This window comes from Impatiens glandulifera, chromosome 5 (genome assembly GCF_907164915.1).
Source record: "Impatiens glandulifera chromosome 5, dImpGla2.1, whole genome shotgun sequence".
Classification (NCBI taxonomy): domain Eukaryota; kingdom Viridiplantae; phylum Streptophyta; class Magnoliopsida; order Ericales; family Balsaminaceae; genus Impatiens; species Impatiens glandulifera.
The window spans coordinates 48,577,777-48,594,233 of NC_061866.1; the positions used below are offsets into that span (position 1 = coordinate 48,577,777).

Sequence of the window (16,457 nt, forward strand, 5' to 3'; positions counted from 1 at the left end):
GATTAGATTAACATGTATTTTGGAATTTAAAATTGAGATTTTCTGTCTACGTATATCGGACTCCCTCTAAGGGCTAAAGCTAGCTCCAAACCTTCTTGGGACCTGATCATCAGTAAAATGGAGAGGAAGTTTCCCATTTGGAAAAGTAAGATAATTTCTAAGGGAGGTCGTTTAATTCTTATTAAGAGTCTTCTCTTTTCAATGCCAACTTATATGATGTCTCTATTTGTCCACCCAAAGTGTGTGTCCGTGAAGATGAAGAAAATTATGTGTAAATTCTTATGGGGATCGTCTAATTCCTCATTTTCTTATTTAGTGAGTTGGGATAAAATTAAATTAATAAAAGATCAGGAGACTGGGAATCCGCGATCTTATTTCTTTTAATAAAGCTTTATTATTCAAATGGTGTATTAGATTTGCATCTGAGCAAGAAAGTATTTGGGTCAAATTGATTAAATGTAAATATGGTCAGGATAAGTCTGGTTGTTCACCAAAAATTTTTATAGACCCGTGGGATGCAACATTTGGGTGGTATTTATGCCCTTTGGAAGATTTATAGAGAGTATTCAATTTTTATTGTGGATGATAGAAGTTCAATTAATTTTTGGGACAACATTTGGTGTAGTGGTAAATATTTGATGAAAGTTTTCCCCGAGCTTGCTTCTATTTCTATTTGTAGAGATGCATCGATCAAAGATATATGTTTAACATTCGGTCTAGTGGTTTTACTAACCGTACCAGGTATAGAAGAAGATTGAATAATGAAGAAAACATGTCCAATGATAGAATTTTGTTCATGGTTAGAAATAAGAGAATAAACCCATCTTCTCGAGATTCTATGCGGTGACGTGATCTGAATAACTTTCATGTGAGACATAGTTACACTTTGTTCAATAAAGTTAGCCCAATTGATCTTTATTGGGAAAATTTATGGGAGTCTAAGATGACTATCAAGATCTCCTTTTTTGGTTGGAGGGTTATTCACGACAGAATTCTCACTAACGATAGATGTATGAAAAAATGTATGATTGTGAGTCGTTGTCTTATGTGTTACAAAGAGGTTGAGACAATTTCCCATCTACTTTTACATTGTCACGTTGTTGTAAGTATATGAAGTCTTTTGTGGAATTTGACTGAAATACAATGGGTTATGCCGGAAACAGTTAGTGGCTATTGGGAGACATATATGTGGGTCGATACAGTTTACCTTAATGTTTTATCCATACCTTATACCTTACCTAAAATTTCGGTATTCAAAAAAATGCATATATTTACCTTATCTTGATTTCGATATACCTTAATTTCGGTATACAAAAAATTTATATATTTATCTTACCTTGATTTCGGTATACCTTAATTTCGGTATGGTATCAGTATTATATCTTTAATACCTAATAAACATATTAACTTAAAAAAATCAATCTCATCAATAAGGTAGAGAGACATATATAAAATAATATTTCAGTATAATAATATTTTGATATTATTCAAAAATTATATTTCTATAATTAAATTTATATCAAATTTATTTAATTATTTCCTTTTATATATATATATATATATATATATATATATATATATTAACTTATAAATACTATTTCGGTATTTCGATATATCTCGATATATCAAAATTTTAAAAATCTCATACTTTTACCGTACTAATAATTTCGATATTGGTATCATATCTTATCTTTTTTAGTATACCTTAAAAATCAATATTTTCGATATATTCCGATACGGTATTTTCGATATACCTTTAATATCGGTATATGAGAATTTTATTATTTTCATTTGTTGTTCTCACAAAAACTCATCTATAGCCAACTGGTTTTACATTTTCCGGTGTTTGGACTATCTGACTGAATACTTTTATTTTATTTAGTGAATATAATTTAGATTAAATTGTTTCTTTTCATTTTGGCCAATTAATTTTTTTCCGACATTCATTAATTGATTTTGATTCAGGATCCTCATCATTTTATATTACATTGAGTGCAACATTAACTTATATGATTTTTTAAGTTTATTTATTTATAATAATAAAAAAACAATATATAATATTAAAAATTCATTTATGTAGTCATAACAAATATTTTTTTTAATATGATATAACCTTACTCCGCGGGAATTCTCAAAAACCGACAGAGCTAAACCGCTTCATTGTCATTCCTATTCATGACTCCCCAATTGCATTTAACCATTGATCGGATCATTCAAGATGTTAACTCTTTTTATCTATTAGTATTTCAAACTCGAGTTTATCCCCAGTAAGACCAACAAATTCACAGATTGTGTGACATATTATTGTCGAAAATATTTGTTATCATTGTCCTTTTCTATTTTTAGAAACATTAGATAAGTTGTTTTTTAATAATATTTTTATAAAAAAAAATAATTGTCTAAAAAATTAAATATCTAAGAAGCATAAGTTAAAATATAGAGTCACGAAAATCCGGATAGAAAATATAAATGATGTCACATACTATTCTGTGACGCATTCAAAACGAAATTGAATTTGAGCTAAAAATAAGAAACAAAATTAATGTTCTCAAATAGCATTAGTGGGGTACATATATTATCTATGTAAGATTGATCTATAACTCTTTTATTGATCATATATTATATAACATTGACCACTGAAATCAAAATTTCCTATATATATAAATGTACACATTCATAAGTTTAAATCATATCCATATATTCGCCACCGCCCACGCCATGTCTTGGTTCAATATTTTCTGTCTATTCCTCCTTATCCAAACCTTATTCTACACAAAATCCCACGCCGTCGTTCCCGCCGATAAAACATTCAAGTTCGTGAACCAAGGAGATTTCGGCGAATTCATCGTAGAATACGATGGAACCTACAGAACGCTCAGCGTTTTCAATTCTCCCTTCCAACTCTGTTTCTACAATACCACCCCAAACGCCTACACCCTCTCTTTAAGAATGGCCAACACCCGTTCAGAATCCCTTTTCCGATGGGTTTGGGAAGCCAATCGCGGCAAACCCGTCAAGGAAAACGCCACCCTCACCTTCGGTCAGGACGGGAACCTCGTCCTCGCCGATTCCGACGGTCGCGTGACGTGGCAGACAGCCACAGCCAATAAGGGAGTCGTCGATTTCAAAGTGTTGCCTAACGGGAACATGGTTTTGCTCAATTCCAATGGCAGCTTTGTTTGGCAGAGCTTCGATTCACCAACCGACACTCTTTTGATCGGTCAGTCTCTTCGGGTAGGTGCTGCGGTCAAGCTTGTAAGTCGAGCTTCCGAATTGGATAACTCGGACGGGCCTTATAGTTTGGAATTGGAACCCAATAAAGGGTTATCATGGTTCTATCAACCCAAAAATTCTCCAAAGCCCCTGCTTTATTTTTCGACTTTATATAATGAATTCGGGCTTGTTGTCCCCGGTGAATCTATACAGTTTCACATTTGGACTGAAACAGACGCTTCAGATGTCCTGGTTAGAAGTTACCTAAGTTTTGATCGATTTAATGCAATAACAAATTATAACGGGACGCTTTCTTTATTGCGTTTGGGAATAGACGGAAGACTGAGAATATTCACTTACAATGATAAAGTTGACAGTTCAGCTTGGGAGGAGGTTTTCACTCAGTTTATTAGCCGTAGATGGTACACAGAAATTGGTCAAGAATGCCAATTGCCGGAGAAGTGCGGGAAGTTTGGGTTGTGCAGCAAGAACCAATGCGTGGCTTGTCCGACCGAGAAGGGTTTGTTGGGGTGGAGCGAAGAGTGTGAGTTGAAGAAGGTGAGTTCATGCAAGCCGACTGATTTCCATTACTATAAGCTTGAGGGGGTGGAGCATTTCGTCAGCCAATTCACCAGGGGAAGTTCGGTGAATGAGATGGATTGTGGGAAGAAGTGTACAAGTGATTGTAAGTGTTTGGGGTATTTCTATTACAGAGAGAGCTCTAGATGTTGGAATGTGTTTGATATTAAGACACTTAGGAAGGCAAATAATTCCAGTCATGTTGGTTATATCAAGGTTTCCAACAAGTAGGCTGGAGTTTTAGCGATAATCATGTTAATTATTTAGCTGCAAAATAAGGATGAAGGATGAAGGAGGTTGTGCTCTTTTTTTCCACTTGTTATCTTATTGTCTTTCCTGTTTGTAACAATAATATTTGTGTAAGATTGAGATTTCAATTTAATTGGTTGGCAATGTAATATCAATGACAACCCTTTTTTTCTTTCTTTTTATCTTTTAATTTTTTTTTAAGTTATTATTTGTTTAGTTATGCTCAAATAAATTTTATTTTTATAAAAATAAAATAAAATATTTAATTATATATATATATAATATTTTGTGAATGGTTTAGAATATTAAAAGAGTAATTTGAAAAAAATGAAACTAAAAATTTACCACCTATCTACAATATATATATTGTTCACCGATAAAAATATAAAAAATTTAATAATATGTATTGAATGTTTAATTTTTTTAATAAATCACGAATAATATATTAAAATAAAACACTCTCATTATACATTTTATTCATTTCGACTAAACAACTTATTTTTTCACATATTTTATCACATATTTTTTTTCGAATGAATCTCACGTCTCGTTACTTACACTTTCACTTTGTTCAATCAAATATTTGATTAATATTTTTTTAACATTTAGCATTGTGACCTCACACTTTGGTCAATCAAATATTTGATTCATATTTTGTAACCACTTTCAATTGATACCGACTATTATTCATCGGCAAACCACATCCCAATCACACTTAGTTAAAAAGTTGTTTTTGTTTTTGTTATATTGCAAGTTCGAAACATTCATATAACATTTTTATTTTATTTTTAACCGTTTTAAGTTTATGGGCGGGTCAACTCACAATCCGACCCAAGTATCCATTTACTTTCACTTATATATTCAAATTAACCACAACTCTCGACCCGGTATTCCGGATACTTTGAAATTAAGCATAATTATATATTAGTTAGTTAAAAAGTTGAACTTATATTGTTAAAATGTTCTGCGTTAATCAAATTTAATATTTAATTTAAAATATAAAGTTTTATTAACCTAGTTGGTTAAAGAATTGTTAGGTTACAAGTTCGAAACATACATATAATATTTTTTATTATATATATATATTAGTTAGTTAAAAAGTTTAGCTTATATTGTTAAAATATCCTGCATTCATCAAATTTGATGTTAAATTTAAAATATAAAGTCTTATTAGTCTAGCTGGTTAAAATGTTGCACTTGTTTTTGTGAGGTTGCAAATTCAAAACATACCTATCAGTTTTAATTTTATTTTTAACCGTTTTATGTTTATGGGCAAGTCAACCATAATCCGACACAAATATTCATTTACTTTCATATATATATTAAAATTAACAACAACTCTCAATCCGAAAATCGAAACATTTTAATACAAACTACCTTTCATAGTTTTAGGATTGGACCAGTTGGCTTAATCAAGTGATATTTTTAAATTTATCTTAAATGGTGTGTTTTTAGTATTCCTCTTTAAATTATATCTTTGACATTGTACATTGAATGTTGTAATTATTTTTTTAAGTATTTATTTTATTTAACAAATAGAATATAAATATATAAATATTTATTTGATAATTTATATCTTTAAAATTAATTTGTATATTGAAAATTTTAAAATTCCATATTAAATATTAATTTTTTTGAGTTTATTATATATTTAATTCAATTTATAAATTAAATTATGTTATAAAAAATTAAATGCCATTTTAATTAATTTAAATTAAATATGGTTCATACATATAAGCACTTAAAATGATTTGATTACAATAATTTTATACATAAAATTTATTAGTTGTAAGGATTTCTAAACCTACTCTTTTATTACAAATTTGTGTAATTCAAAGTTCAGAAAGAAGCATAGATTTAAAAAAAAAACTAAAATACTAAAATCTGCATTGTTTATTATAAGCTAAGTAATGGTCATAGAAATTTGCTCAAATCCAATTACTTTGGCATTTTCTATTTAATATTCTTAATTTTTTATTATAAAATCATTAAATTAATTTAAAATTTAAAATTTCTAATAATTTTATCTTGTTTTATGGTTTTCACAGTATATTTAGTCTTATATATATATATATAAATATATATATATATATATATATATATTACTTGTTTTAATTTAGTTTATAAGAATCTCATTTTTAATTAACAAATTGTGTGTGAAACTCTTAGGCTACGTTTGTTATATACAAAACTATAGATATAGTACAGAAAATTATAAAAGTTGTTTGGATTAATAATATTTATATGTACAGTATTATTCAAGTATTATTTATGCATTGAATCAGGTACAAAGTAGTACTTATTAATAAGTTTTAAAAAAAAAATTAATATTCTTTTTCTACCATTTATATTTATAAAATTTTATTTTTTTATTATATTTTAAAATATAATAATAATAAAGTATAAGTATATATTTATTTATATTTAACTGTATATCATTTTTTTAATTTAAATAATAATAATAAATAATTACATAATTTTTTATTTTTTATTTTTTTAATTTATATATAAATATATATATGATAGAAAATTTATATTATTTTTAAATATAAGAATTTAAAAGTTATAATTTTACATAATTAAATATAATAATTAATAATTTTAATTAAAAATATAAAAATAATATACATAATTAATAATGTTAATTAAAAGTATAAAATTATTAAAATTTTAATTTTTTTATTATATTTTAAAATATAATAATAATAATAATAATAAATTGTAACTAAATATTATTATTATTATTATTAATTAATACAACTTATATAATTTATTTTTAAAATTAATTATAATTATACATTTTAATTTCAAATATTATTTTATAAAATTATTATTATTAATATTTTATAATTATATAAGTTAAATTATATATAAAATATGATAAAACATGTAACAATATTATTTATTTTAAAATACATCTACGCATAATTATATATTATATTTTTATAAATTTTATAAATTTTAATTTAATTAACAATACAAACTAATTATAAGATAAATATTAAAATAATAATTAAAAATAATTTATATAAATTTAAGGGTAAAATAATCTTTTTATACTTCTTACTAATTTTTTATATGACCAACCAAACACACAATAATAAAACATATATAATTTATACCTATTTTATATTTCCAACCAAACACTAATAACTTATATAATTTATACATTTTAATATCCTTTATAATTTATACCCTTTTATAATTTATACCATATACTTAATACTACATACCAAACACTACCTTAGAGTTTAGAGTTTCTGTAAAAAAAAAATTTGTTAAAAAAAAAATTTTGTTTATTGTTTGATAGAAAAGTATGTTAGTTAAATTTTTAATCAGTTAAATTATTAAAATGATTTATTTATTTAAAATTTTAATTTAATAATAATAAAATAAAGACATCAAAAATGTTTTTTTTTCTTAATTTTTTTTATTTGTTTCAAGCTAGGTGCACAACCCATTCATGTTTGCTTATTGTTTAACATTAATTAAATTAGAGATTTTAATCACAAACAATATTGATTAACTAATATAAGATAAGTCTATTATGCATTCATTTAAAATCTCATTGTTTATCACAATACATCCAAAAAAGAGATTTGAGTGTAACCCTATAATCTCATTGTTAGAGATATGATGACTAATATTAGTTTTGACCTAAGAGCCTAAACTCACGGTGAAATAAAAGAATTCTTAATGATTTAATAAATCATTAAAGATTTAAGTTATGGGACATATAAATACATACATTATTACATAAATTTTGAGTTATTTTTCATGATTATGATTAGTTTCATATCCATATATTTTCTTAAACCGACAGAGCCCTAAACCGCTTTTGACATCACTATTTTCGACTCCTCTTTTCCATTTAAACATTGATACGATCATTCAAGATGTCAAAATCTTATTTTAGCTAACAGTGTTTCAAACTCGAGTTTTTTCCAAGTAAGACCAATAAATTTATAGATTGAGTGACATATTATTGTCGAAAATATTTATTTTCATTGTCCTTTTTCTAATTTTAGAAACATTAGATAAGTTGTTTTGTAATAATATTTTTATATAAAAAAATATTGTCTTACAAAAATAAATATCTAAGAAGCATAAGTTAAAATAGTCACCAAATTCGTATAGAAAAAAGAAATGTTGTCACATACTATTCTGTGACGCATTCAAAACAAAATTGAATTTGAGCTAAAAAAAAATAAGAATTTTTTTAATGTTTTCAAATAGCATTAGTGGGGTACATATATTATATAACATTGACCACTGAAATCAAAACTTCCATATATATATATAAATGTACACATTCATAAGCTTAAATCATATCCATATATTTGCCACCTCCCACCTCCCACCGCTCACCGCTATCGCCATGTCTTGGTTGAATATTTTCTTTCTATTCCTCCTTGTCCAAACCTTATTCTACACAAAATCCGACGCTGTCGTTCCCGCCGATAAAACATTCAAGTTCGTGAACCAAGGAGATTTCGGCGAATTCATCGTAGAATACGATGGAACCTACAGAACGCTCCGCGTTTTCAATTCTCCCTTCCAACTCTGTTTCTACAATACCACCCCAAACGCCTACACCCTCGCTCTAAGAATGGCCAACACCCGTTCAGAATCCCTTTTCCGATGGGTTTGGGAAGCCAATCGCGGCAAACCCGTCAAGGAAAACGCCACCCTCACCTTCGGTCGGGACGGGAACATCGTCCTCGCCGATTCCGACGGTCGCGTGACGTGGCAGACAGCCACAGCCAATAAGGGAGTTGTCGATTTCAAAGTGTTGCCTAACGGGAACATGGTTTTGCTCAATTCGAATGGCAGCTTTGTTTGGCAGAGCTTTGATTCACCAACCGACACTCTTTTGATCGGTCAGTCTCTTCGGGTAGGTGCTGCGGTCAAGCTTGTAAGTCGAGCTTCCGAATTGGATAACTCAGACGGGCCTTATAGTTTGGAATTTGAACCCAATAAAGGGTTATCATGGTTCTATAAACCCAAAAATTCTCCAAAGCCCCTGCTTTATTTTTCGTCTTCATATTATGAATTCGGGTTTGTTGTCCCCGGTGAATCTATAAAGTTTGATGTCGTCGATATTGAAACTGACGCTTCAGATGTCCTGATTAGAACTTATCTAGGTTTTGGACGATCTATGGCAAGGCCAAATTATAACGGGACGCTTTCTTTATTGCGATTGGGAATAGACGGGAGGCTGAGAATATTCACTTACAATGATAAAGTTGACATTTCAGCTTGGGAGGAGGTTTTCACTCAGTTTATTAACGATAGATGGCACCCAGAAGATGGTCAAGAATGCCAATTGCCGGAGAAGTGTGGGAAGTTTGGGTTGTGCAGCAAGAACCAATGCGTGGCTTGCCCGACGGAGAAGGGTCTGTTGGGGTGGAGCGAGGAGTGCGAGTTGAAGAAGGTGGGTTCGTGCAAACCTGCTGATTTCCATTACTATAAGCTTGAGGGGGTGGAGCATTTCGTCAGCCAATTCACAAGGGGAAGTTCTGTGAATGAGATGGATTGTGGGAAGAAGTGCACAAGTGATTGCAAGTGTTTGGGGTATTTCTATTACACGGAGAGCTCTAGATGTTGGAATGTGTTTGATATTAAGACACTTAAGAAGGCAGCTAATTCCAGTCATGTTGGTTATATCAAGGTTTCCAACAAATAAGCTGGAGTTTTAGATATAATTATGTTAATTAATTGGCTGCAAAATAAGGATGAAGGAGGTTGTGCTCGTTTTTTCCACTTGTTATCTTATTGTCTTTCCTGTTTGTAACAATAATATTATTTGTGTAAGATTGAGATTTCAATTTAATTGGTTGGCAATGTAATATCAATGACAGCCTTTTTTTTCTTTTTTCTTTTTGTCTTTTAATTTTCTGGATGTCATTATTTGGCTTAAATAAATTTTATTTTCAATTTTTATTAACTTTTAAAAAATAAAAATAAAATGTTTAATTTTAATTATATAAATACATAATATGTTGTGAATGGTTTAGAATAAAAAAAAGTGAGTATTTTGAAGACAATGAAACTTAAAATTTATAAATTTATCTATTAGAGAAAAAATAAGTTTAAAATAGAATGACTAGTGCTTCAATTACAATTTACACGAATAAAAATATATAAAAAATTTAATAATAATAATTATATGTATTTAATGTTTAAAATTCATAATAAATCAAGAATAATATATTAAAATAGAAAATAGAACACTCATTCCACGTTTTATTAACTTTAATAAAATAACTTATCTTCTCACACATTTTTTTTTAATAAATATCTAATCTCGTGACCTTTCACTTTTTTAATTTGGTCAATCAAATATTTAATTCATATTTTCTTAACATTTAGCATCGTGATCTCACACTTTGGTCAATCAAATATTTTATTCATATTTTTTAACCACTTTTAATTGATACCGGTTATCTTTCGGTAAACCACATCTCAATCATATTTTGTTAAAGGATTATACTTGTTTTGTTATGTTGCAAGTTCGAAACATACCTATAAAATTTTTAACCGTTTTATATTTATGGACGGGTTAACCCACAATCCGACACAATTATTCATTTACTCTCATATATATATATATATAATCAAATTAACAACAGCTCTCGACCTAGCAATCCGGACACTTTGAAATTAAGCATCATTATTTATATATATATATATATTAATTAGTTAAAAGTTGAACTTATATTATTAAAATGTCCAGCGTTCATCAAATTTGTTGTTGAATTTTAAATATAAAATCTTATTAGCCTAGTTGGTTAAAGGGTTGTACTTATTTTGTTAAGTTGCAAATTCGAATTATACATTTAAGATTTTCTTATTTTATTTTTAACCGTTTTAAATTTATGGGCGGGTCAACCCATAATTCGACCCAAATATTCAATTACTCTTACATATATATTCAAATTAATCACAGTCCCCCACCCGGCAATTCAGACACTTTAAATTAAGCATAATTATATATATATATATATATATATATATAATTACTTAAAAAATTAAATTTATATTGTTAAAATGTCTCATGTTCATTAAATATGGTGATGAATTTAAATATAAAATCTTATTAGCCTAATTGGTCAAAGGTTGTACTCGTTTTTGTTAGGTTACAAGCTCAAAACATATATATAATATTTTTAATTTTATTTTTAACCGTTTTAAATTTATGGGCGGATTAACCGATAATCCGACTTGATTACTCTTTATATATATATATATATTCAAACTTCCTTTCATAATTTTAGGATTGGACCACTTGCTTAATCAAGTGACACTTTTTAATATTCTATCTTAAACAGTGCGTTTTAAATATTTCATAATCAAGTAAAACACATTGAACATATTAATTGTTTTGCAAATAAGTTGATTCTGAATTACAATATGAAAATCCAAATTCATTTGAGTAAAAGAAACCTATCTTCTCTCTATACCACAAACTTATCCTAAGCCGCTAAGTGATTTAATTGTTTTTCTAGCAAGTTTATCTTATTTGTAATCGTGGTCTGTAAATACAAGCTTTGAAAATCTGATTGATATCTACCAAAAATCAATCATGTCTTCTTCTTCCTCCTCCTTGAAACTCTTCACCATTGTTCTTCTCATCATTTTCTTCTTCTGCACCCCATCAAACTCCGCCGGCGTTCCTAAAGATAAAACTTTTAAATATGAAATCGCAAGTGGAATCACCAACATTGATGTAGAGTATGCTGCCGACTACAGACCGATCGACATATCAACAGGTCCCTTCCAGCTCGGTTTCTACAACACCACTCCCAACGCGGCAACCTTCGCCATGAAATTAGGGCGTCCCAGATCCAGCTCAGTCCGTCGGTGGGTCTGGGAGGCCAATCGCGGCAAACCCGTCAAGGAAGGCGCCACCATTTCCTTTGGCACTGACGGAAACCTCGTTCTCGCCGAAGCCGACGGTCAGGTCGTGTGGCAGACCGCCACCGCCAATAAGGGCGTCGTGGACTGTCAACTCCTCCCTAACGGAAACTGGGTGTTGCTCGATTCCAAGGGCAAATTTGTTTGGCAAAGCTTTGATTACCCAACCGACACCCTTTTGATCGGACAATCCATTCGTGCCGGCGGAGTAAACAAACTTGTAAGTCGAGCTTCTAACCAAGAGAATTCAAATGGAGCTTATAGCTTGGTGTTAGAGCCTAACAAAGGCTTATCTTGGTTCTACACAATCCCCAATTCTCCAAATCCCCTGCTTTATTATTCGTCAGCGGATTGGGATAACCGTTTTGAATCCGACGACTTCGTCGTCCCCGGCGAATCTATAAAGTTTGATATGCAAACTGAAATAGACCCTTCTTCCGGTGTCCTGACTAGAAGCTACCTATCGTTCGGACGAACTCTGGCAGTTCCAAGTTATAACGCAACGTTTTCGTTTCTGCGATTGGGAATAGACGGCAGGCTGATCATATTCACCTACAATGATCACGTGAACAGTTCAGCTTGGTTGGAGGTGTTTAGTCAGTTTACTAATGATGTGCGGTTCGTAGAGGATAACGATGAGGCCCAGTTGCCGGAGAAGTGCGGGAAGTTTGGGTTGTGCAGCAAGAACCAATGCGTGGCTTGTCCGACCGAGAAGGGTCTGTTGGGTTGGAGCGAAGAGTGTGAGTTGAAGAAGGTGGGTTCGTGCAAGACTGGTGATTTCCATTACTATAAGCTTGAGGGGGTGGAGCATTATATCAGCAAATTCAACAAGGGAAGTTCGATGAAGGAGAGCGATTGTTTGAAGAAATGCAGCAGCGATTGCAAGTGTTTGGGTTATTTCTACTTCAGAGAATCTGAGAGCTCGACATGTTGGAATGTGGATGATATTAAGACACTTAAGAAAGTTGATAATAAAAAGCATGTTGGATATATCAAAGTATCCAACAAATAACCATGGATTCGGACTGGAGTGGAGTTCAGTTGGCTGCAAAATAAGGATGATGAAGGAAATCCCATGTACCTCATTTTTTATTCCACTTGTAATATGTATGGTAAGATTGAGAATTCAAATAAATCTTCTAAATTGCATTTATTTAAATTAACTATTATGATTAAAAATTACATTATCGTGTCATTCTCAGTCACCATTCATAATACAAAACTCATGTTTTATATTATTAATTTTTTTTCTTTATATTTTTATTTGTGTCATTCACATGTCACATATTTACAAATATATGTAATATCCATAAAACAAACTAAAATTCAAAATTCAAAATAGAATAACATTCTCAATTTTATAAATTAAATTAAACTATCTCACTTATATACTATAAGCTCCTATTTAAAATGAATAAAAATATCATTCATTTAAACTGATGATACAAATGTTGTTTTTTTCTTAAAAATTATTTTTGTTCTAAAAATAATTATATATACATTATTTTTTATTAATAATTTAGTTTGGCTAATTAATTTACGAAGGCATCTCAAATGTCCATATTGATTTTATGAGTTTGATTTTCACTTAAAATGTCTTAGGTTGAACTAGGAGTATGTGGTATGGCGTCGTGCAAACATCTAACATTAAAAAAAAAAAAATTAATTCGCGACAAATAATAAAATAATTATTAACTTTTTAATTTAAATATTTTAAGTAAGAATTAATCATTAATCTCAAATATAATGTATATATATTATTGGAATTCTAAAATAGTTATAATGTACTCAAATACCATTTCTAATACAACCACATTGACAGACTAAAAAAACTTTTCTTTTAGACATAATTAACAAAAATGAATTATACTTTAACAAAACAATAAATTAACAATGGCTTAAAAATTGAAAATTGTGGTGCATAGTGTATACAAGAAAATAATATAAATATTAGAACAATTTATTTATCATATTTTTTAAATGATAAGTGTATTTTAAAATATAAAATTATATATGTGTAGATAAAATTATATTTGTATATATGAAATACATAGATTTTTTAATATTAATAGTTATATGTATATATAGATAATTTTTTAGTAAGTTTAGATTATTAATCTTAAATTTTAAAAGTTTAAGAGGCTTTCAACAACTTAATTAGTTTTGTGTACAATCATTACAATTAATTCTGTAATATTTAAATTAGTATATATATATATATATTAAGTATTTTACAGTATATAATTTGATGTTTTTGTTTTATAAAGTATAATAAACTTAAATAATATTTATTTACACGTTAACTATTCAAATTATATATAAATATATATTTAAAAAACATATGTAAATTGAATGGAAGGATATGATTATATAAATGTTAGTTGGTCCGCTTTAATGGTCTTTGAATGGGCTACACCTACTTTATTTCTCCAACCCATTGATTGGCACTAACTCACTTTTTAAACAACACAAATTAAAGTTTTTCTTTTATTTAAATTTTTAAAACAATCTGATTTCAAAAAAAAAATATTTACTTAAATTTTATATTTTTGTAAATATCTTTTTGGCTATTAATTGAGTTTAAATAATATTTTAATTTTTTTTAATTAGATATATATTAATAGATTAAGCTCCATCCTAACTTAAGTGTTTTTTAAGGGACCTAATGTTTAGGTCCAACCTCATAAAAAAAAAACATTTTCAATGTAAATTGAACTAACCTTAAGTTTATGATTGTTAAATAATTAAAAACAAATAAATCATTCTAGCAATCTATTAATAAAATAAAATTATAAAAATATGTAGTAAATAAAAGTCATAATATAATGCTAGATTATTATATTAAATAAAGAAATAAATCACATTTAGATATATCTAGTTATATAATTAATTTGTTTAAATCGTATCAACTAATCAAAATTTATTATTCAAAATCAATTGGCTGTTAAAATTATTAAAGGTGTTATTTTTTCTATTTAATTTTAAATAAATATTATATCTCTTTCATCTGTATTAATTATTTAATTTATTATTTATTTAAAATATATTTCTATTTTTCTATATATAATATAATCAAAATTTTATTATTTATAAAGGACTTATCCTTGGAAGACTCCACTATAAAAAGATATTTAAGAGATAAATTAATAACCTATTATAACCCTTTCAAAAATTAAGAAAGTTGAAACGTTAAATATTAAATTTAAATTAATTTTATTATTATTTTTATTAGTCAATTTTTAATTAATTTATTTTCAGTTATATAAATCATTTAAATTTATAATTATATATAAATTATAATTATTAATATATATTAATATCTATAATTTAATGTAGTTAACTATTTAAATTATATATATGCAATTATAAATTTAAATTTAATAATTAATGTGTCAATTTTCTTAACTGTTTAATAAATTAAAATGAATTATTAACTAATTTTTAAAAAAAATTATAAAACTTTGATTATCTAATAAATAAAAAATAAAAATGTATTATAAATAAATTTTAATAAATAATAAAATGAATTTAAATAATTAATGTGAGAATTTTGTTTTTTGACAGTGTGAGATATAGAGGAGAGAGAATAGACCAAATATGATAAGTTATGTATTGTTTGTTTGGGTTGTTTGAATAATTAAAATAAAAAATATTAAATCTTAAAACTATGTTACTTAATAAAAAAAAATCAAATTTATTGCATTAAAAAATGTAAAGTAATATCTTAAAACTATGTTACTTAATAAAACGGTAACAATTAAAAGCGGACATGTCCATATATAATATAAGTAGCTATGGTTATCAGCATTAGGGTGGGGACAAAACACAAAAGTGAGTTTATATAGCTACGGTATATCCTACGAATATTATTGTGCTTTCAAATATAAAATAATAATTGAAAAAAAAACGAGGCTAAAGTGCGAAATAATTAACCACCACCGACTAATCCGAATATTAATCATTTGTTAATTCAACAATTCATTAATACAAGACAGACAGACACGGGTCGGGACAGTTGGGTTATTTAAATAATTTATAATTTTTATTTTTTATTTTATAAATAAAAATATTAAAAAATTGATTTTTGTATTTAAAATAAATCACTTTTCAATATATATTAATACCTATTAGTAAAGTCCAAGTAATTTAATCAAAAGAGTTTTACTTTTTTAAGGACTAAATAGATAGAGGTTGAGTTTGGAGATCAAAGTTAAAACAAATAGTAAAGTTAAAGTGCTATTATAATAATTAAATGCTTTATTTAATTCAACGGACAACCTGGCCTCCTAATATTTTAATATATCACAACACATAGATTGATAAATTGTATAATAATACCATATATTATATTTAAATAATAGTTTGAAAAATAAAATTAGATATTAACAGATTTGCCTTTCTTTGACATCTGAACATGTTATATTAATTAGTCTTACACACGTTACATTAACATAATACATATATAAAATTACAAAAAAAATTATTTAAATATATTTTTA

General features: G+C 27.6%; 3 protein-coding genes across 3 annotated transcripts; all 3 read left to right on the forward strand.

Moving 5' to 3' along the window:
* The first annotated feature begins 2,663 nt into the window (after positions 1-2,663).
* LOC124939473 (epidermis-specific secreted glycoprotein EP1-like) lies at positions 2,664-4,216 on the forward strand. The gene has a single exon (XM_047479945.1). The coding sequence runs from the start codon at positions 2,665-2,667 to the stop codon at positions 4,021-4,023; it is 1,359 nt and encodes a 452-aa protein (XP_047335901.1). The 5' UTR covers position 2,664; the 3' UTR covers positions 4,024-4,216.
* A 4,142-nt stretch (positions 4,217-8,358) lies between these two features.
* LOC124937519 (epidermis-specific secreted glycoprotein EP1-like) lies at positions 8,359-9,923 on the forward strand. Its single transcript, XM_047477785.1, has one exon. It carries the CDS (start codon positions 8,420-8,422, stop codon positions 9,725-9,727), a length of 1,308 nt encoding a protein of 435 aa, XP_047333741.1. The 5' UTR covers positions 8,359-8,419; the 3' UTR covers positions 9,728-9,923.
* A 1,646-nt stretch (positions 9,924-11,569) lies between these two features.
* On the forward strand, positions 11,570-13,097 carry LOC124938768 (epidermis-specific secreted glycoprotein EP1-like). Its single transcript, XM_047479272.1, has one exon. It carries the CDS (start codon positions 11,627-11,629, stop codon positions 12,968-12,970), a length of 1,344 nt encoding a protein of 447 aa, XP_047335228.1. The 5' UTR covers positions 11,570-11,626; the 3' UTR covers positions 12,971-13,097.
* The last annotated feature ends 3,360 nt before the right edge of the window (positions 13,098-16,457 follow it).